This window comes from Balearica regulorum, chromosome 1 (genome assembly GCF_011004875.1).
Source record: "Balearica regulorum gibbericeps isolate bBalReg1 chromosome 1, bBalReg1.pri, whole genome shotgun sequence".
NCBI lineage: Eukaryota > Metazoa > Chordata > Aves > Gruiformes > Gruidae > Balearica > Balearica regulorum.
This window is the reverse complement of record NC_046184.1, coordinates 45,774,768-45,798,611: the sequence shown is the minus strand read 5'-3', so window position 1 is coordinate 45,798,611 and position 23,844 is coordinate 45,774,768. Positions and strand designations below refer to the sequence as shown.

General features: G+C 38.2%; 1 protein-coding gene across 1 annotated transcript in view; it reads right to left on the bottom strand.

The window, feature by feature from the left end:
- TMTC2 (transmembrane O-mannosyltransferase targeting cadherins 2) overlaps positions 1–23,844 on the bottom strand; it is a 260,172-nt gene that overhangs the window by 97,996 nt on the left and 138,332 nt on the right. Inside the window, exon 3 of the mRNA XM_075747904.1 lies at positions 10,201–11,029. Coding sequence (XP_075604019.1) covers positions 10,201–11,029 — 829 coding nt within the window. The remainder of the gene's footprint in view (positions 1–10,200; positions 11,030–23,844) is intronic.

Sequence of the window (23,844 nt, the reverse complement as noted above, 5' to 3'; positions counted from 1 at the left end):
AGCAGCTGTACGTGCACTGCAAGTGTGTGAACACTGTAAGCCACTACGCCATATCGTGAAACTTCACAAGGGTCAGGATCCAAGCAGTGATCCAGCGCTGATCCAAAACTCTCATAAGGAATTGTATTTTGTAGAGGTGATGTACTCCAATCATTCAAGAAAGTGAGAAGAGAAAGTGAGAAGAGCAGCAGAAAAATACAGGTGGAAGAGGAGAACTCTGGGCACCTCAGACACCTCAGGATTAACCCTAAGGAACTCTTCAGAGCACCAAACTGACTCAGGCAAGGAGGTGACCATGTACTCAATCTGTCAAATTACGTAACTTTTTAAACAGCAGGCATGGTTCTAAAAAAATTATCTATGATATATTTCAAAATCATCACTTATATCCCAAGCGGTGAACTGTAAGCCAGCCTCCTGCAGAAATGGATGGGTGCACTTAACCGACTGAAATGACAACCCTGGTCCTCAAAGCTAAAAGTAGATGGATCACGTTGGGTCCTTTCCAGAAAAGGGTAACAGAGAAGACAGTGCCCTGGAAACGTGGCTCCTCACGGCGGGTGGGATGGGGTGGGGTGGAAATCAGCGCTAGGGTTTGTCAAAGCCAGAGAATTGTCAGAGTGCTCAAGCAAGGTAGGTCAGACTTGGAAAAAGCAAACTTAGTGCATATCCAGGAAGCAGGCTTTTCATGGCACTTCAAGTTGTATGGTTTTCTTTGTTTTACGTTAAATCACTTAAGGCAGGACAGAGCCTGTGAAGCTTTGCCAGCCAATACGTATCCACAGTGGTATGGAAATACAGGTGACAGGGAGGAAGGGGGGGGTCATAAAATGACCTCCATTTTTTTGCCAGTAGTGAAACTAATTAAAGATACTGCAATTAAAGATACTGCAATTATTACCTAGCATCTTCAATAGTCCATATTCCAAATATCTTCCGTTTTTTAAGAACTGAAAGAAAAGTTCAGTGTGCTAGAGCATCCAAGCAGAGAGAAGGAAATTACATTGACTACTCAGTCCCTCTATTTTCTGATCTTTTCTGTAATTTAAAACAAAGCTATATGCAAGCGTTTTGTGCATACTATAATTGCATCAGCCATCATTTAATTTTTGCATGCGTGAGGGCTGGCAATGATGACAGACCAAGTTTAAGTGTTAATAAAACTCCCTGTAACAAAGGAAGGGTACTGGAAATCTTACTAAAATACTTGTATTTATCTATCTACACTAGGATTTTACGTTGCCAGAAGAGGTATAAAGAGGCATGTGTGTAAATTACTGTCCTGTTCACATTAAAGGTTAGTTTTTCTACCAGATTTATGTAATGGGACCTCAGTGTGTATTGGTATGAAATCCATTACAGATACAAAACTGAAGACATGTAACCCATAGTGAAAATCATTATGTACAGAAAAAATGTTCACAGTTGACATATGTTGAAGAAAAGGTATAATAATGAAACAATTGGATGACCATCTAAATGCATTTAAACGAACATGCTCAGCTTGAGAATGAACCTCGATAATCTTGTTTTCCTCTGATTAATACTAACTCCCTCTGAAAAAAAAAAAACCAAACCCAAAACAGGCTAGTTCCATAGAAACACAAATACGGACAGAGGGCCTGACTGTTAATCAAACTGGAAAATAAAATCTATCATTTTATGGCAAAGAAAACACTGAACTTAATCCATTTCACTTGATATGCTACAAAAAAACCCCCATCGTGCCAAAGCTAATCCCTCCTTGACTGAGGCGGGGTTTTTTTGCACTGTAGTTTTTAGGACAGATGAGTTTGTTGAATGATTTTGCAGAGCACCCCAGGGAAGGTGGGGGAAGAAATAACAGTCTGATGAGTCCATGTCTCAGAACAGAGTAACAGAGTGCATGTCTCAAAAATGTTTATTTCTTTAAATTCTTAGTATACGCAAAGGGGAAAAAAGGTCTAGCTAGTAGTTAATAAGAGATTCTCTTCCTATCCCCCTGCTAGTTAGGATTCACAGATTAGAGATGCTCTTGGACTACGCTCAAGGAAAAAAAACTAGTATCCTTGTCTCTCGTCCTCTCTATATGTATATAAAGGAAGAATATTGAGTTTTCTGGTATCCTGCTGAAGGAGAAGCAGATACCTATCCCACAGTGACTTGGGTTTCAGAGGAAATTACAGCACTACTGAAGAACTGAAAGAGAGAACACTGTCACTGGAGAATAAATTCAGGCTTTGAACTGAAGTGTAAACCACCTTCTTTCAGCTCTCCAACATACTTGGCATAACCAGACTATTTTGCTGAGGCTGGGATGCCTGTGGGATGCTCAAATGCTCTAGATAACTATGGCTGTTTCTCAACAACTTACTAACGGCCAGTCCTTCTACACTTACTAATGATCCTGGGCAACAGTACCACCCATTTACAGAGCCCTACGCCATTTTCAGAGAGTAGTCTTTTCACTTAACTTTCAAACAGTTCTAAGCAGTTCACTTACTAGTTGAGCCTTCTGTTTTAAAGCTGTTATGAGTGGCAGTTAGAAAAAGTACTTCCTATTTATTTCAAGAACTCTGAAGCATCTTCTACAGCATTTATCCTTCAAATTCTGCTATTTTTGTTATGAACAAAGACACCAAATTTACCATGCTATATCCTACATAATTTATATATGGCAATAACAGACTTATATAGCCATATAATTTTATGTATTACTAATTATATTTGTAATATATAATTATAACATTTTAATTTTTTATGTATCTGAGATCATTTCATTATTGGGTGCTTTTTCCCATACAATAGCTGTTATAAGGGTTATTTCTGATGGCTGGAAACATTTTACAACACGGACAGAAGGCATTCTACCTTTACGGTAATTTTTTCTTAATCTTTTGATGCATGGATTTTTTTAAGTACCAGAAAGTTTTGGTGAAGCTATTGGGAAGATTGACAATTAGCTGGTGCTATGTTTCTCTAAAAATTAATTCTAAAGAAGTTGACTAAAAAGTATGCCAAGAATCACTGAAATGACTATGTATCCTGATAGTTATTTAGCAACTAGCTTAGTTGTACTTAGAAGTACAATATAAATATATAAAAATATATTTAAGTATAAAATATACAATATAAATATAATATATAAATACGTAAAGGGTAGGTGTCAAGGGGATGGGGCCAGACTCTTTTCAGTTTTGCCCAGTGACAGGACAAGGGGCAATGGGCACAAACTGGAACACAGGAAGTTCCATCTGAACAGAAGGAAAAACCTCTTTACTCTGAGGGTGACAGAGCACAGGGACAGGCTGCCCAGAGAGGTTGTGGAGTCTCCTTCTCTGGAGATACTCAAAACCCGCCTGGACACGATCCTGTGCAACCTGCTCTAGGTGATCCTGTGTTAGCAGGGGGGTTGGACTAGATGATCTCCAGAGGTGCCTTCCAACCCCTGCTGTTCTGTGATTCTGTGGTTCTGTAACAAAATAAGTTACCAAAATTAAAAAAAAATTAAAAAAAAATCCAATGTCTAATGGCAATAGTAGTACGAGTTCCATTCCAGAGGGAAAAATTGAGGTTAAAGTGGCTTATTCAAGGGCTAAAGAAGAGCTCATTAGCAAACCTAAAACAAACTTGTGAATACCTAATTCCAGATTCTATGCTCATGTCACTGATATTTCTTAACAGTGATAATATGCAAAATTTGTATGTGTAATTATCAACAGGTTTTATATTTTTACAATCTGCTGGTTTATGGCAATCTGTGCACTGAAATTACTTTCTCTCTTAAGCCTTGTTTTTCAAAACCAGCCTTTTCCATTCACCGCAATATAATTTGAGTAAGACCTTTACTACTTTTAGAGTGATTTTATTATTATTGAAACAATACAAAGGAGCAAGAAATAATTACTGTGAGGGGTGGTATTTTGGGCTATTGGCCCAAAGATGAGCTGGAGTTTTACTGCCAAGCTGAGTACAAAAAAAGAATATATGCACCAAAACATTGAATGCAATCCCAAATGCTCAAAGTATTTTTCAGTGCCCATTGTGGTGTTCATTAAAAAACACACCATTTTGTTTAGGAGGCATAAAAAACAGTGTGGTGAACTAGCTGTGTGCCAGAGCAATAGCTATCGAAAATAAACCTCTAAAGGTACTACCTGAGAACCCAGCTTCTTGTCAGTAAAATGTAAGCTCTTAAAAATAAGCATATTCAAAGAATGCCGTATCTTAAAATATTTATTTTCCTTTTGTCTCCAGTCATCGCTAGTGATACAAAAATACTAGTAATCATGGAAAATACTGGTTTATTGCATCCTTTTTGTTTGAGGGAAATATGGCTTCTTTACCTAGTTTACTACAAGGTACTATAACTACTTTTCCTCGCTGCACTATTAGTTGGTATTTTCATTGTCTGCTGAAGAAGGGACCTCTTACTGACAGCTACTGTTAGCAAGAAATCATTTTCTAAGAGTAGATAACAGCAGCAAGCCGTCAAATCAGATGGAAACAGCTTCTAGTATTTACTTGTACCCAAGTGCAGAGAACTAGAGCAAACAATATCTACAATGACAAGCATGGATTTTTTTTTTTTTTTTTTTTTAATCAGAGGAGCAAGTTTTGGGTGAGAACAAATTTGGGTGCTGTTTTAACAATAACAAATTTATGTAAATGGAACAAAACTAACTCACATTATTTTTTCCCCCTCTACATTAACACTTAAAACAGTTTGTATAGCAAATAGATTTGCTTGCTGCACTAGTAATGGTAAATTAAAGAGGAAATTAATACTTCAAACCATTCGACATGGATAACAAAATTAAATTTGGTGTTTTAAAAATACTGAAAACACAGAGTATATTTTTTTGCTGTTTAGATGAAAAGGCAAGTATTATGCTACATAGATGAGATTAAAGAAGCTAAATTCTAATTTCAGCTTTAAGAATTCCTTCAATTATATTTAGCAGATAGTATAAGCAAACTAAATAGTAAACTAACTACATAAAATGACATTAAAATGATAAATGAAACAAAAATGCAATTGCTACTTTTTTACGACTGCTCAGATGAGCATACAGCTACTCCATACATTGTTGTTCAACTAAGATGCTTCACAATCTGAACTTCATATTTGTATCTTGTCGTTCACATATGCATATAGAAGCAGTCCTTACCAATCCTATGCTAAACTGATCATAAGGGAGAGGGAAAGAAAAAAAAAAGAAAAAAATGGGGGGGAGGAGGGGGGGAGAGAGAAAAAAGGTGAATATCCATGAAGTTCCAAGACATAAAACTGATCAAGGCTGAATGCTATGCCAAAGATGCCAAAAAAGCAAAGGAAGTTCTTTAAATCTTCTGCAGGCACAAATATAGCAGAACAAGGCAGGAAGATCTCACAACCTTGTTGCAAAGGAAAAAAAAAAGAAGAGAAAAGTAGGACAGGAAAAAGGAACATTGTGGTCTAGAAGAGTTTTTCAGTATTAGAATATCTTCTGAAAACATTAAGCAAAATTGAATGATTCACTCTCATAAGAACTGTGAGTAGGAGGACGAGTGGAAAGATAGAAGGAAAGTGGCTCTCTGTATTCATATGGAACGACTTCTATATTATTCTCATCAACACTATATCTTGGTCTTATTGCTGACCACTGAGAACAACAGGGTAATCAATGTAAGAAGCAAGATGCAAAGAACAGGATTTTAAACTTGAGGTAGGACTGTAAGAGGTAATATTAATTTTAAACCACAGATGATCTGAATGATTTGCCAGAAATAATTACTATTTTTTTTTTTAAGTTTTCATGTCAATCACCTATCAGGAACATCTAAGCCACCTGACTCCAACAGTAGAGTTCAATCAAGAAACTCAACGCTCTCACCCCAATTTTGTCTTCATGTAACAGATATTAAGGAATTTTTCTTTTTATTTTTTTTTCCCTGCAGAACTGTTTCAGGAAGGACTGAAGCATATATTCAAGTGCCACTGACCTGCCCAAGATGTGAACGTATGACATTTCATTAACACTAATACATGATGGAACAAGGACATCTGAGCAACATGCAAAACTGGTTCTGAAGCTGAAAACTGTAATGGCAATTTAAATCAGTGCCACATGTGAGACAGGGCTTATCAAACCAGGTATAGCACCAAAATAATGTTGTAATACCGCTTTTGGAAGCAGCCTAGTATCTGTTTCTTACTGTATGTTCCACTGCAAAAAGAGTAGTCAAATATATGAATTTAGCAAGACTTGAATGCATGGTTAAAGTTAAGCATCCACTTGGTCTAGCAGGTAAACTAGTTCCATGAAGGATCTTCAAAGCTTACTTAGAAATGTCAAAGCACACACCAGGAGACTAAAATTTCATCAGTAAATATGACCAAGCAACTAATACCTCTGCAGCAGTCTAACAGTCTAAGCCTCTGTTATTTTCTACCTCTTTAATCAGTGTCTATAACAGTACGGCAAATATATCAGAACATCAAAGATCATTATGATGTGGACTGCAAGGTACAAAATGGCCTGGAGGAAAAAGACTAGGCTTTTTGAAGCCTACTTTTGGTACTACAGAGAAAACTAGAGATAAAAAGACATAATGAGAACCATTACTTTGTGTGTCATTATAATTTTATATTAAACACAAGATAATCATCACCACAGAATAACTCTCAGTCTAACTGAAAAAGATGTGACAGCTACCACCCATTTCTAACTTTTTTGTTTGTTTTTACATTTTGGGAGGCTTCTTTCACCATAAAAGAGCACTCAGATAATGTGAGCTGTTTTATATCAGTTGGGCTGCTCATTAAGTTGAAGGCAGCACAGAGAAACACTTGCGCCTTGCCCTCCATAGTGTCAAAACATGTATATAGCCACTTCAGGATCCATAAACTACATTAATCAATCTTGCCTATTTTTCCCTCAAGTGCTGACAAACCGTAGCGAGGCAAGCTTCAGATCACTTTAAAGATATTTGAAATACTAGTCATAACCAAAACAGCAGAAGAACAAGCCCAGTAACAGACGCAGCTAAGGCATCCCAAGCCCTCATGACGACTCCACCAGCCAAAGGCCGGCAGCTGCCTGCCGCACAGCGAGCCGGACAGGAAAGCCGGCACGTGGATGGTGGCTCTGAGGTGGCATTGCCATCTTCTACTCACTTGACTCTCCTGTGGTGAATTTTGGAGGTTTTTGAGAGGTGAGCCTTGCATCACACTCTTGAGTCAGTGACTGACAAGAACAGCCTGGAGAAATGTAAATTGCAGAAAGGCTATGGCTGCTGCGGGGGGGGTAGAGGCTTTCTCTCCTGAGGCAGAATGCTATTTCTCTGCCCACAAGGTGCCTGTGACGGGGCCAGAAGAAAGTGCTGGCAAGGCGCTGATCGCCCATTTCTTCACTGAAGGCTGAAGATGGAGAAATTGCTGAACAACTTTGCCTGCAAGTCTCACAGCAGCAGAGGACATTACATTCTTATGCGTACTACAACACCAAGGACCTGATTATAAACCACCACCATCTGAGACAACTCCATTTCTGAAGCAGTTGAGCTGCATTAATACACAAATGCACCTGTGCTAATAGCTTGCCTCTCAAATGACCTTATTAGCACAGCACATCAGCTCAATGTTGTCACACAGCATCCAGCTGCAGAGTGGCTTTCATGCTGCTAGGCCAGAATACAGATGGATCTGGAACAAAACAGATCGGCTCCTTCCTTTAGCAAAAGCGGTCTTCGTGGATTTCTACTTTATTGGTTCCCACACGGGGAGTTTTTGAAGGGATCCCTTTTTGCTTTTTAGCCTAGGACAGAAGCTCTTGTTCAGAAGCTCTTTGCAGGAGGAGAGAGGAAAAGCAGAACCATCAGGGAAAATGATCCTGCTGCTCAAAAATGATAGGAAGAAAGACAATACTCGAGGAAAAACGGCTGCGAGTCGAGGAAAACAGAAACGAGGAGTGGCAGCCGCTTCTTAGCAGCCTAAAAGGAAGGCAAACACTTCTCCACTCTACCGTTTGACTGAGCAGTCCATTGTCTCACTGTCTGAATAGCCTATTTATCAGTAGCATTCATAAAACTAAAAAAAAGAGGCAAACAAAAATAAATTGTTTTTCCTACGTCAACCTCATTTAATTACTGAAGAGTAGTTTGAATCGTTCATCTCCTAATGCTTTGGCGGGATTGGCAGCCAGTCTAGTCCAGTCAGGCTTGCCTGATTGTATGAGAAATAGAAAATAAAATCAGCATAGTCAAAGCGAGGGATAATCTAGGAAGTATTCACAATAATGAATAGAGTTGGGTGACAGGTCGCTTTAGCTGGAAGTTTCTGATACCCAGCCTTGTTACAATGTGTGTGGGCTAGTAAATATTCAGCAGAAGTTTAACAGGATATTTTAAGGAGATTTACAGTCAGCTCAGTCATGTCTATATCACCACACTGACATGCTGTCTTTGCTTTTGCATATCTTACAAGAAACTTAATGTCAGCTTATATGGCAAGAAACCAGACAATCATATATACACATCTGTGCATACTGAGATGTGTATGATGGAAATAGCTCGCCTTGTCTCCTGGGAGCATAATACCCAGTAGTCTAATTTCCAGACAACACTGCAGTCAATCCTACTATTGAATAAAACCAGAATTTATTTTTTTTTAATCACAAAAACTGGCTCAAGCAGACAATTATTAATACAGTCTAGGATATCTGGGGATCTCCACCAAGGACAAATACGAAACACACTAATCAAGTGCACACACACTCTTTTCTTTCCAAGGAATACCAACGTTTTAAGCAAGCTCTATATCCTCACTAAACTGGTAAGTCTCACAGCATTATAGAATCACTCTGGTGCGCTGTCTCGCTGTTTGGTTACTTCATTTCTTGGCCTCCTGCTCTAGTTTTGAAAAAAGTAAAAGAAATAGGATGTGCTTGTTCGCAGTTAACAAAAAGTCACTTAATATAGCAAGAAGTTTAATAATTTTACCTGGGGCGACAAAGCATATGAAGAAGAATTACAAAGTCAGACAGATGATTGACAAGCTACTATAATGCTGCTTTGCAAGGCATCACATCTGCCAAATCAAACTTTTTCACTCCCTATCAGCTCACAGTAACACCTGCATTTGCCTCTTACTATCACAGCTTTTAGACTAGGCATGATAACTGTCTAACCAAGAAGCACACTTCCGTCAGCAGATGACTTTGCATCATATAATGGGCTTTTGAGCAGAGAACTGGGGAAACTCAAGTGCAATATGTTTAAGTGCTGTCAAATTTCTCTTTCACAGAAAGGCAAAGCAATCAAGTGATCCCTTCTCACTTTTGATGAATTGTGAATAACGAAGGCTCAGTCAATGCCTACACTGCACTCACAGGTGGTATTTTGACCGTTCTCATATAAACTTGCTCGTGTGCCAAGAGCAGTGCAGCCAGGCAGTATGGAGTTCAGGATCCCAGCTGGATCTGCCGTATATGCTGAAACCACAGAGCCACAGCTAAACACTGTTACTGATCCCTAAACTAGCTGCTTTACTGCCGTTTGGATGTGTTTACACTAGCTGTAGTCACATTTCATTACGGCGTAGATACAACCTTTGAGAGAAGTAGCTGGGCAATGTTACGAATAGCTGACATTTATACATTAACATGAAGGCATAAGTATTTGACAATAACTCTTTACAGTACTTGCATGCAGGAGGAACTACAGTCATTTCCTAGGCTGAATAATATGACCTTATTTCCTCATTTTTATTATGTAGTATTGATGTTACTTGCATCAGATGAAATAAAAAACCAGCACCTCCCTGATCCTGTCCTTTACTATTTCTTATATTTTCAACTCACAGAGAACAGAACATTCCGTGAACATATGAAAAACCTTCATTAACATGACAGATACCAGACTCCAAATGGAAAATTACCAGGGTGGGGTCCGTAATTCTAATAATGCATCTTTAATTCTAAAATACAGAACTAAGATCAATGAAAAAGAAAGTATCCTCTTACCTTAGGGTCTCATTTTCTCCACTTTTATGCCAAACCTGTAACACCTAATCAAAACACATTCCTGCTTTTCCTCATTTTTACTAATGTACACACTACTGCAACTTAAAAGGACATTTCCTGAAGTATCCTCTTTAGATATAGTTGATAAAATCAGACAATTCAAAGGCAAAGACAAAGAGGAATAAATAAAACATTCACCATAAAGAGCAAAAATTACCTTTAGCAGGGTTTACTTTTATCCCTGACCTATACAGCATCTCCTCATTCTGCCAGTCCCCATTCCTGACAACAGTCTTGAGTCCATAGAAAACAATTAATGCAGCAGTGGAACAAAAAACCAAGTTCTTCAGAAAGCGCTTTTGGGCTTTGACATAAAGGGCCCTGACACCTACTGTAACCAGCAGGCAGAAGCCCATACTAGGAACATACAGCACACGCTCTGCTATTACAAAGCCAACATAGAAAAATAGGTTTGTGGCAGGAACAAAGGGCACTATTAGCAACGACAGAGACAGAATGACAATGTTCTCAGTTGAAGGAAGCTGCACTTTCTGCATTTCATGCCTTTTTATACCATTCTCTTCTTTTGATGCAAAGCTTGACTTCACCTCCAGTGTCTTGTACTCCATCTCTGAGTGGCAGCTATGCCCATTAGCATTCTGCTTGCCGTTCATTACAGTTCTCCCATTGCATTCTCTCTCATTGCTGGAGCTCTTCAAGCTAAAGTAGGCAAGGAGGAAGAGCCCAGCATAGAAGGCCACAGTGTGTAGATTCCTCCAGTCACTGACTGCTTTCAGAAGAGGCACGGCATCCATAGACCAGTCAAAGCTGAGGGTATCTGGGCACAGCAACAGCCAGAGGTTCTTGGTTGGCAGGTAAAAGAAGGTCAGCGTGCGTGTGAGAAAACTGTCCGAGTCAGCTGCTGGATTGTCAGAATTGGAAAAACTTGGGGGCTTGTTGCCCATCCAGTATAAGCGAACACCCAGCAGTGCAGTCCCCCAGGAGGTCAATAAACCAATGCTGAAGAAGAGGGTCAAATTCTTTCTCTGAAAGAAAAAAAAAATAAAAAAAATCATCAGTATAAATCAACACCAGGTGACCAGGTGTTTAATTCTGTAAATTATAAACAAAAAGAACCAAGAAATATATGATACAACTTTTTTTTTGGTAATGGAAACAAGCACTATAGATCTTGGTCTCTGGCATGTGGATCACAAAATGTTGGGGTATTTAAGCTATACTAAGCCTGCATCATAGTTAAGTCTTTAGAGATCTTAGGGCTGTCAGTCTTTGCTTAAGATTTAGTTGTGTAACCTTATGAAAACTCTTTATTTTAGAGGAATTTATGGAACCTTACAATGGTTCCTACATAACCTTTGGTCCTGGCTGTGACCAAAATAAAAATTTTGCCTTAACTATTTTTAAAGTTTGAAAAATGTTCCAGTTCCCTTTTCTCTAATTAAAGTCTCTCCTAAAGTATTTAACCTGAGAACCAAATAAACTTTCCAAGAAGGCAAGAGAGGGAAACAGACACAGATTGCCTGCTTAGGTCTTCTGGTTCCTACCTATTAACTACAGTGATCAACTGGAGCCTTCAGATCTGCCTACTACTGAAAACCCCACTACATTTTGCATCTCACAGCTAAACAATATATTGGTGGTTTTTTTCAAGCACATTATATTAAATAAGTGTTCTAAAACCTTTCACATCTTGATACCCATCTAAATAATACTACGCGAAGCATGCGTCTGCCTCCAACTACTCATGTCATCATGCTAGCAACTCAAAGAACCTCCACTTATTTATGGAATAACTCAACATTTTGCCAGCTGGAGCTGCTTGTGGGGTTCACCTTCGCTGCATCCAAAAGCACTTACTTATTCAAATGCTTGCAGAAACATACCACTTCTGCCTAAATGAGAATCAGAAAGCAAGATTTTCTCACCTATTTCTAGGACTGATAAGCTTAAGTTCTGCTCTCAATTACATGGGCACCCTAAATGAAAGCTGGTTTGGATTACTCTCTCTTTGCAGAAGAATGTGTAAAAGCAAAAATATGTGTATTTTTATATTTCAGTTTCTCAGATGCCTTTTGAAAAGAAAAACTATTTGCCAAATAGCTCCAGATATGGTGTAAGCACTTTGATAATCTCTCCACCCATTATTACAAAGAATTATTTGTCAATCATTTTTCATTTTATTAGGTCTGTTTTTTCCCTCTCACACCACACATTCCTGAGATGGTTATTCAACGTTTCCTCAGTTAGTCAGAAGCAGGACCTCACACTGGAATGTTTTATCACATTTCTTTCAAACAGTTCATTTTTCTCCTTTGTGAGGGCACTCTCCCCTTGATGTCATGAAATACAGATGATTGTGCTGTTCCATTTTAGGTCAATTATTAATAGTTTTCTACTATCAGGTTACTGATGTTCCAGTAACAAGATGTAGCCTAGTCATAATTTATCTGCTTATCTCATGAAGAAATTTATTCCTTTGCACATTTCTATGTGGATAGTTTATCCCTGTGAAGTTTAGAATACTTAATAGCAGTTAGATTAATTAGTTAAATTTTGAGGCAATATGGAAGAATTCAATGGGGGCATTAGTAGGGAACAAACAAATTTATAATGAGAATATTTACGTGCTTGTATCAGAACCACCTAAAAAATGCTGTCACTTTTTATGTATGAAGTAAAGTCTGAGTCCACATATTTCATTTGCCATATTGATTCCAGTTTGATTTTCTAGCTTTTGTATATTTCTATATCCTGGAAAATCAACAATTTTTTGGTAATAAATCAATCAAAATCTACATCTACACTTTATGATGAAAATATTCCTTGGAAAGCGTAACTGTAAAAAACAACTTCTACTTGTAAACTGGATAATATTTCGCAACTCATCTCAGATGCTGTTTCATTCCTGCCTGCCAGGACTGTTTAAATGCTTTTAATGTTATAAAGCTGTGTAAACTGGTTATCACTGAAAGTCCTAACTAAGTTTATATTTGGAATAAAAAGATTATTCAGATTTCATGGATTTGCATGCACGCCCTCATAGGAAAACCTTATGTCCCTGGTACAACTTGTCCTTTCATTACTGTCATATTTTGCTACATGAACATTTTTCTGCCCACCCCTCTGGCTCAATTATTTTTGAACTCATTTTCCTTCAAACACGCATATAAACAACTCTCAAATGTTAAATATGACCTTTTTTTTTCTTCTCTTCTTATACACCCTTCTACAGTCTCATAAGAGGAGGCTACTTAGAGAGAAAGAAGCTGGGAAGTAGGAGATGGGGGTTTTTTGTTCATTTGTTTGTTTGTTTTAATTAGAAATTCAGAACAGGTCTTTGCTGGAAGACTATACACCACTGGAACGATTCAGACATCCCAAATACTAAGCAAGTGAAACTTGATTAACAGATGAGAAGTGGGCCTTGATGGATTGCTTAGACTGCTTTGTTATTTTGTTAATACTTAACAACTGGGAAATAATCTCCCTTTCCTAAAGATCTAGCAATCGTGCTTTTCAATTAAATGCTGAGCAAGTTCACATTACAATGTTCTTCGACAAAACCATGCTAGCACAGATATGCCATTCCTCATGGATAATAGAGAAACCTCCTAAAAATTTTCAGGTCTTCTTCATACATCATAAACCAATAAAAATTAAAAGCTTGCATCTTGGTTCTTGCCCTAGAATGCAAACAATCTGTACCTCATAACTAATCCATCCTCACTGCTGGAGTAACTATTTGCAGCCTCCCTTTTAAGCTAAATTTAAGATCTATAAGGTCTGGCTCCTCACACTTCCCAGTTCTACAAAGAACACAACATACCTATATGCAGTATTGTGTTTCATGCTTTAACAAAATTTTATTACTTTTTAAAAACATTTTACACCGGTGTCAAATGAAATATGTACGCATTCACTCGTGGAGCTCAAAGATATTCAATTAGGTGGTTTTCCACACCATGTAAAATACTAGTTAACTAGAGAAGGAGCTCTGGTGGATTCTTAATTGACTGACTACAGGGGTGGAGTGCAAATATCCTTTTGTTACCTCAGTCACAAATGGTTTGCTCCTTCCCCAGAAACTATTTCAGACACGGATCTTCTCAAAAGCCAGTAGCTTTACATTTTTTTTTTTACAATTAACTACATGTTAACTACAGCTACCAATTGTGTAACACTGACATGCCATTGTGAATTTTCAGATTTCTGAGGCGATCCTCTGGACTCAGTTTAAAACCAAGACTAAAACTGTCCCTAACACTTAAACTTTTGTCACAAAAATGTAAAGTAGGATTTTTTTTCCTTTTTAAATCACACATAGATAGCACTGGCTCAGAAGAGGAATGACAAACTCATTTCCCTTTTTCTGCTTTCAACACTCCTGACTCGCACAGCTTTTATCCCTCAGTACTAATATAGTCAGAGATAATTAGAAAGGTTTAGCTCACATTTTGGCTTTACTGTCTTCCAGGCTTTGTACAGCAAACCAAAGGAAAAAAATGGTTACAGCAATTTATTAAAATTAAATAATATAATCAGTTCCCCAGTAGACTTTTGGCTGCAAAGAAAGTGGTTTCAAAATGAACTCTGCTCAGACAAGCACTTTCTCTAGCAACTCTTCCTCCGAGCCTCCTGACAGCCTGTGCTCCTCTGACTGTGTACACTTAGTGTAGCCCAGCAGCCGGAAGAGATCCTCTGTAATGCTTGGCAGAAAGGATTTGGATTACTATACTCATGAGTCCTAATCCAGCCCATCTGCCATATGTTTTGACACCCCCATAAATCCTCTAACCTTTCATAAGTAGTCATTTTCATCTGGGGAAAAAATGAGCACTGATTTCGATCAGATTTAACATCTCTCCTGCCTGCTAACAGTCAACTACCACCACTGCAATTTTAGTGTTTGTGACTGCAGAAACCTTTTTCATCTCCCTACCAAAATCCATCTGCATGACCCACCCACATTGCACATTTCCCTTGCATTAAATCCTAATTCCTCACTCCATTATACTGCTCTTAAATAAGGCACTGCAGCAGATTTCTTGATTGGGCAGCCCCTGCCAAAGCTCAGTCATCACCTAAGCGGTATCCAAAGCATTTTCAAAAGATACTATTCTTTTAACCTCACCTTGTCATTTCACAAAACAGCATTAAATACGGCACATGGTCAAGATAGTCTAGATATCAAAATCACCAGGGCTAACCACACACAAAATGTTATTTTTAGAACTCAGGAAATGCAGAAAAGAAAGTGGTTAAGTCACCAGGCATTACTCACAGGAGTTTCTTTTCCAACTTAGAGCTCCTTGAAAATATGTTGGCTTGAGAACTGGGGCTTCCCAAAGTAGCAAAATGCTGCCAAATCACTAGACTGACAGTATCTTGTTTCCACGATAGGTAGAGGCTGCTGGATTGCAGCTCATCCAAGTTTGAGCTGAACTAGATTTTGACACATATCCCTGCCACGGATGAAGCTATTTGCTACAATCCCTGCTGGGTTGTAGTGCTGAGCTGGAAGTGGCCTTTACTGCTCCCTCTCCACCTGCCCAGTTTGGTCCTGCCCGCATGACCCACTAAACAAGGTTCACTCATTTACATTAGGGATACAACACCACCTGGCCTGAAGAGCTGTTTTTCCTCTGAGCTTATCCAATAGTGTGACCAACTGTACATATTAAATGACATTTACTTCTAGTGTTATGAACCCCCACAATTCTTCCTCAAAAAGGAAGTCAATGCATTCATAAAACAGCTGAAGATTACGTCTACGTATTAATTAGCAAGTAGCACAGGCTAAGTTGTCCTTATTGCTGCTGACTTGCCTTACTAAAATTTAAATTGAGTTATAAATACTGGCATTTAAAATTGCCCAAAGTCTTCCTCTAAAATCTTTAATTCTTTAATATGAATCTTTAAATCAAAGAACAAACAAACAAAAACCAAACCCACCACCCTCTAGCCTCTCAGCTGAAAAAATATTTATAAGGACTACAGGGGAAAAGATAATTTGCATTAAGAGCAGAAACTGCAGGAATGACTGGAGGTAGTACAAGAGCAGAAGGGACTTACATTAGCTTGATAAACCTGTGAGCATGATCAGTGCAACAGAGCAGGCTCTCTCTGAGGATAAGGCTACATGGCCAAACGCGCCTGACAATGGTGACTATGGGTATCTACCCAGGATTAATCCCTCTATCTTCAGCAGTAAGAACTTAACACAGGAGGTTAGAAGCCCACTGAGACCGAAAGACATTCTTGAACTGCCAGATCGCTCAGGAATGCTGTCCAGCACTACTCTTACCAGCACACAGGTTGACAGGTGGTCCAAGTGTCATACCTGCATTGCATTTAACAAGCATTGTCTCATTTGAGAGGTTTTTTGCAGTGAAGGAAGGGTGCTGAGAACTCAATGAACATGCAAGTATGTGGGAAGGCAGAACTGGAATTCTTGAAAAAAATAGAGAAATCTTCAGAAAAACCAATATAAAAGGCAGGAGCAACTCCGACTGCTTAAAGCTACACAACTATGACACATGGAACAAATAGCTGGCTCGTCTTCAGAGAGGCATCAGGGATTATTGCAGATCACAAGCAACTCTTTTACACCACTTTCGAAAAGGTAAACACTGTACCGAGACTACAGATGAAAGTACATCCTTCAAGATATGTGAAGTAATCCTTTCACTCTTCTCAATACCAGTAAATCCTAAAAGCACTTCATTCCAGCACAGAACTTTCAGAATAAATGAAGGAACTGTACAGAGGTCAGAAGAGGGGAATGAGACTGATTAGTGATCTAGAAAAACATGTCCCACAAGGAAAAAATGAAGAACATAAGCTGCTTACATGACAGCTGCCTCCTAGTGCATAAATAACTGCTGCAAACAGGAAATGAATAATCTGTTATCTGTATTCCTACAGAATAATCTGTAGGAAGATTCAAGTTAGTTATCAGGAGATGATTTCCACTGCTCAATATAGGGATGTGCTGGAAAAATTTGCCGTGGAGGTTGGCTCTATGGCTTTATGCTAACTTTAAAAAAGGATTAAATGTGTAACTTGTGGGAAAGACAGAAGTATTGTCAGTCCTGTTTCAGGGTCACTACAATGTGCTGTGTGGCCTCTTGAGGTAACTTCTAAGCACAACTTCCTGTGACTACCATAACAGTACCACCAACATTCCTACTGAAAAGCAGCATACTTTTTTCTAGAAATATTTTCTCTTTCTGAGTTTTATAAGTATAAACCATCCATTTTCTGTCAATTTCTGCATTAAGTACTAGAGCTTCCTGCGATCCTACTTTGTCTTAACATTTGTTCCACTTCCCTCCAACTCAAGCAAAATGTTAGTTAAGATGATCCTCACATTTTGTTCCCCCAGTCACATTAGCATCTTCTGAAAATTTCTAAAATCCACCTCTTACAAACTAACACTTCTTTTTTTTCCCTAATTGTTGTAAGTGCAAATCCATGTCATTTTCTGTAATAAAAAAACCCTCAATCATATATGCTAATGGTTTGCACTCTTCATCCATCCATCTATTTAAAGGTGATCACTGCCCATCGCTGCCCTTAAGACATTCTCTCATCCTAGAGCACGTTTCTTAAAACTACTGTGTATAAATACTTCTGCAGAGTTTAAAAAAAAAAAACTGCCAAGAAAAGATTAATAAAAAATAATCTGAGTCAATTAATTATTTCTAAAATTCCCACCACAATGTAAAAACTCCTTTTTTTTGCTATATTCCCTCCTCATCTTATTCATAAGCATCCTTCTACCCCCAGATATATGCATACATGGTGTTGCAAAAATGAAAAATAAAACAAACAAAAAGACAGAAATTTTGTCTTGAGAGCTTTAGTGCAAAATCAAACAATGTAAATATTGGTTTCTAGTTGCTAAATAATAATAAAGATGATGCAATAATAATAATTATTATTATTATTCAAGCTTTCTAGTTGGTAGAATAGTGTGCTGTTGATGCCGGCATTTACATGAGTTAATGGCCACATTTCAAACTCACCCAGTGAGAATGCTAACAGCAATACTGACTCAAAAAGTCAGCACTATAATGTTATAACTTCTTGATAACATACAAGATATAAAAAAGAAGTTAAGGAAGAAAGAGTAAAAGTAAATAATCCGACTAAGACTCTGCAAAAAGTTAACAGCATACATAATGACACACAAAAATGCATGAAATTTTTAAAACCCGTTATTATCAACATGCTAAGAAACCCAGCTAGCACACACAACCACACAATGTGACAGAACAATTCATATAAGTTCAAAGGGACCCAAAGGAAAATTCCAGGTGTGTAAAACAGCACCAGCTCGCCTCTGAGCGTGCACTACAAGGAATCAGGACAGTCTCATAGATGAGTGGCACGGCTCAGGTGCGCAGCACAGCTCAGCCCTCTGCTTGAGCAACTTGATGAGTAGCCCTGCAGAGCCCTGAGGAGAGACAAAGCTTTGCCCAAGTCCTGCTGGGAAGGCAAAGGCTGTACGTGCTGTATAGCCGGGCTGTCCTCAGGCTGTCCGCTCGAGTAACAAACACACCTCAAAATGAGTGCCCAAGGCTGAGGCCCACCGTGGCATTTATATCTCCTACACCGTATAAAGTGAATCTGCCCTGGCAATGCTTTTAAACTACTCATCCTGTACAAAGTGTTGGCAACTTACTAACGCCTTGCTCACCTGAACGGATGGATATCCTTTTTTTCTTCTAAAGAAAGTTTGTTATGCTCTTCTGCACAATGTACAGGCGTGTTTAGGAAAAAAAGAAGCATAAAATGTCTCTAAGAGCACATGCTGCAATCCTATCAACCTACCGCCAAAAATTATGACACATTTCACATGTTTCCTACACTAATAAGATGGCAATAAAGGAAAATTAAAGCCTAAGAGCTAATTTAATATGCAGGGGGAGAAAAACACATGCTATAAGAATCTAAATAGACAAATAATTTTTAACTGACTAATGCAAATAGGAATGGATTTTATGAGCAAAAACATCATTTAATCCCAAATTAAGCCTCTGGCAATGACTAAGCAACTTTATCAATCCAGTCGGAGGAAGTCATCAATAATCAATTTCTGTACATGGTATAAATAGCAAGTTGACTGTAGCTTTGACAGAACAACCTATCTAGGTGTAATAGAAATCCATCACCTGGAAACCCATCGAGCTACAAAAGTCAGTTTCAACAGTGCAAAACAAGCAGCGTCTAATCTGTTTTTTCTGCTTTTCCCTTTGCCAACTGAAAATTCAAGGTGTTTTTTTTATTTGTACCTTTAAAATACAGCAAAAGAACAAGCAGCAAAGTTATCTTGAAACTATGTTCATAACAAAGAAAATATATTACAAATGTGAACATTGAATTCTAATTCTTCCAGTAAAGTAAAGCTTAAACACCTATAACATTTCCAAAGAGAAACAGATAAAATTGAAAGTCCACATCAAATACAGAACCTGCTTATCAGCTCAGAAGGTGCTTTATATTATCGAGAGATTTGTTTAAGATCATACAAGTAGGCACTTATTTCCTTTGAAAAAGAATATTTAAACCTTGTTTTGGTGCAGATATTTTATTTTCAGATCTACTGGCTCAGTAATATAGGGAAAAAAATTCAGTGACTCAGAACCTGTTTGTGTAACAAACTGAATACAGGACTACATTGTAACTAAAAAAAATGTTAAAAAAAAAAATCCCACCCCTTTTCTACACCCACACCCCCATGAAATACATTTATTTATGAGGTGGTACAAGAGGATGGCCAAAAGACACTCACAAGCAGCACAACTGTTATGCCTGAAGTCATTACCTTTAGACGTAGGAATAAATTTCACAGTATCAGCCATTTACTAGTTATTAATTTCAGATGCAGAGCTTATTATAAATAACAGCCTAAAGGACATTTCGTATGGTCTGGATGTAATCTCTGTATAAATTCTACTTATTCTATGCTGCACTAGCATCATGTTTCAAACAATGGGAACCACAAAGAACTGGAGAAGCTAAAGGAAACGTAGCAATGACTATCAGTCTCAGAAAGCCTTCAGAAAAGTGATTTACAGCAAGAACTACATACCTTTGAGATTCAAAGTCACTGCCAACAGCAGATGAAAGGTAATTCAAAGAGAATGCTAACATATAGTAGGTCACCACCATTGATGAAAAGCTTGGTTTCCAAGTATACTGATAGGAACCCCTCTCATACTCATAGTCAAATAGTCTGAAACACATGCGCATGCCTCCTTTGTCATCTAACCTACTCTTGCCTCCCATGTAGCTAACCAGGCAGCAATAAAATTCCAGAGATATGTGCTTTGACGTTGGAATAACAATGCATTGGAATTAGAAAATTAATAGAGAGAACAAATTAAACTTTTTGAAGCAAATAGCACTGGCTAGCTATATAAGTAATGACTACCCAATGATAGCAAAGAGTGTTGTAAAGATATCACGGGAATAGAAATGCAAAAATATAGGAATATTTAGTCAATGATAAAATCTAGTCGATGATAAAATCTGCAAACATTTAAATAGAAAATATCCTCAAAAGTACATTTGATAAAAATAATAGAATAACCTTGAATGGGATGTCCTCTACCTTGTTTCCCTACACTTGAAATATGAGGAAAGTAATTTAAAAAAATCATAGAATGTCCTGAGTTGGAAGGTACCCGTAAGGATCATTGAGTCCAACTCCTGGCTCCACACAGGACCAGCCAAATCAGAGCATATGACGGAGAGCGTTATCCAGACGCTTCCTGAACTCAGTCAAGCTCGGTGCTGTGACCACTTCCCTGGGGAGCCTGTTCCAGTGCCCGACCACCCTCTTTCTTACACAGCTAGCCAGTGTTATTTGCTTCAAAAAGTTTAACTTGTTCTCTCTATTAATTTTCTAATTCCAATGTGTTGTTCCAAAGTATTAGTGTTAATTTTTTGTACCCTTAGTCTAGATACCTTTTTAAGGGGTATTTAAAAGGATATTTAAGCATAGCCCTTTTAAAAACAAACTATATTACTAAGGTCTGATCCAAACAGAGTTAAAAGTAAAGCAATTACTGACCTCAGTAATGCAAAACCAAATCCTTAACAATAGAGGGATGAAAAATGGTGAAGCAGAATATGGATGACAAAACTTACTTCGTATCACGGGATTGTAATTGACATGGTGACTCATTACTCTGCATTAAACTAATGTGAAGAAATGAGGCAGTTAGCAATCTCCTGTGAACCAAGATACTTCTCAATCAAACTATTAGGGGGTGAAGTACTTAAAAGAGGTCAATTACTGGTACTGTAAGAGGTATGCTGAAACCCCTTAATCGATTACATTAAACTTACTCGAAAGCCTGCAGTTATCTTGTTTAGCTTAAAATAAGATCTTTAACATTTCCCGCTAGGCAATGATCTGTGGTCAAATCAGTTTAGCTTGTAAAACAATCTAGCTTCTCTGAAGGAAATGAAAGAATATGTATTCTTTTAGAAGAAACCAAGAAATTTATTTTTTGTTAAATACATTCAGTATCATTATCAAAACATTTGTTTTAAATAAGTTTATTTGCTTTTTGGATAAAACAAAGGAGGAAGAACTAAAACCGGTGCAAATGGCAATAATTTTGCCTGCACATACTTATCCGTATTCTCACACACACACACACACACACACAGCCTTCCTTACTAATTCTTGGTTTGTAGACCTGCTGTATTGCAAAGGTGTTTCAGGCACCAAGGAAGTCAACGCAACAGTCTTTCCTGAGCATGGCTCCAGTGCAAACAGCCAGCCATTATGAAACTCATTCCAGTCTCATTAATGAGCGAAGTTTGGAAGCGCAGCATTTTGGAGCTATAAAGAGATGATTTATAATGAGACTTCACTCAGTGGGAAGGCCAAAGTACAGCAGTTCTCTCTCCAAGTTACCATAATAGAAAGCTATTTAATGAGTGTGGGATTTCTTCGAGAATTCAACAAAGGCAGGATTTGGAAGAGGATGTGTTACATTATGCAGACACCCACATCACTGAACGTTTCTGCTACACTAAAATCATAAAAATAAAAATCCTCAAAGTTGTTCCTATTTTGAGTTTTTGGTTTGTTTTTAATAAGCGCTTTCAAATGTAAAACACTGATTTGTAGAGATTAGCAAATCAACACATTTCAGTATAAAAAAGTTAGCAAAGTCTAGTGAAGCTAGGTTGCCTAAGATCAGGGACTCCATAGTGCAAAAGAAAAAATTGTGCCCCAAAGCAAGACACTGGCTGGCAAAGCAGCAACAAAAGAGCAGAGAGGTAACTTTCCTCAACAAATTCAGCAGAAGCCTGTGGCAGTTACCTGCCTCCTTACAGCACTCTCCCCTTCAGGGGAGCACTAAGCCTGCTGGTGACCCAAATTCAACTGCACACAAACCTGAGTCCTCCCCTTAATCCAGTCCAGATGAAAGCTACATCCAGCCTCCAACAATGTTGTTTTTTTTTTTTTTAAATAAATTTCAGTAACCCATATGCCATAATCTTCATGCATAAATTGAGCACATAAGGGCTTTACACATTAGAAATTAATCACCTGGTTTTCAGATTACATTACTGAGTAGTTTCTAATGAAGGATGGCAGTGGGAGGGACAATGGAGCAGAGTATGTCAGACTTCTTAAAATCAAAATACAGGAATAACTAGACTAACACTCAAATAAGATTTATTTTCTATCTAGTAAATTTAGACTGTGGCTTCTTCATAATATGAGATTTAGACAGCAATGCCACTTTAGGGACTTTTGTCTGTTTGTTTTCTCATGGTTTTCAGGGTGATCAGTTCCTTGCACAAAATGACATGGTGTCAGCCCAACAGAGGGAACAGTGTGTGGGGGTGGAAAGCTGAAGGAAGTGGTTCGACTTCGTTAAGCCATGACTGCTACCAAAGACGCCTATCAAACCATGACTTCCAAGAATACCACTAGGACAGCTGCACTCTTGCCATGCATTGTAGCAAAACACACACACTCATCCCTGCTTCTTCAGCAAACTGAGACTTGTAATGGTAATACTTACATGGGAGCAGGTACAACTGTGATACCTTAAGTAGTAACATTTTTTCTAAGTCTTGAAAAAAAAACAAAGTTACACTAAACATAAGATACATAACTTACATTAAAACCACAAATCCTTGAGACATCAGGCACAAAAAAGGATTACATGGCCACAAAATTCCCTCCCACCTGGCAGTCTTAAGAACGTCCATTCTACACAAGCTGCTTGTTTTCAAGGTCAGTACATAAATTACCCAGATGTCATACTAGTAAAGATCCAAACTCCTTGGTCTTGCAAAAAGTTGTGTGACATATTTCCTTGTCCCTTGGAAGTATGCACGTCTTCAGCTCCTTGATAATCTTCAGATAGTAAAATGAACTCCACTGCTAGTGTTTTGTCTGTGTTTCAAACCATCTGCCCAACCCACAGATCAATCATAAGCTAATCATTTTCCTGTCAAAAGCACCTTACGACTCCCCCTGAAACCTTCTCCATCTCTCCCTCATGAATGGAATAGTTATCCTCAAATCGCTCCAAAAAGTGGAAATTCTTCCAACGTTTTGGTACAAGTACTATGACAAAATGCACCTGATACCAGATCAAGATGCTGCTTCTATCACCAGCGCTGACATGGAGTACTGTGTCCAGCTCTGGGGGCCCCAGTACAAGAAAGACATGGACCTGCTGGAGCAGGTCCAGAAGAGGGCCGCAAAAATGATCAGAGGGCTGGAGCACCTCTCCTATGAGGAAAGGCTGAGAGGGTTGGGGTTGTTCAGCCTGGAGAAGAGAAGATCTTATTGTAG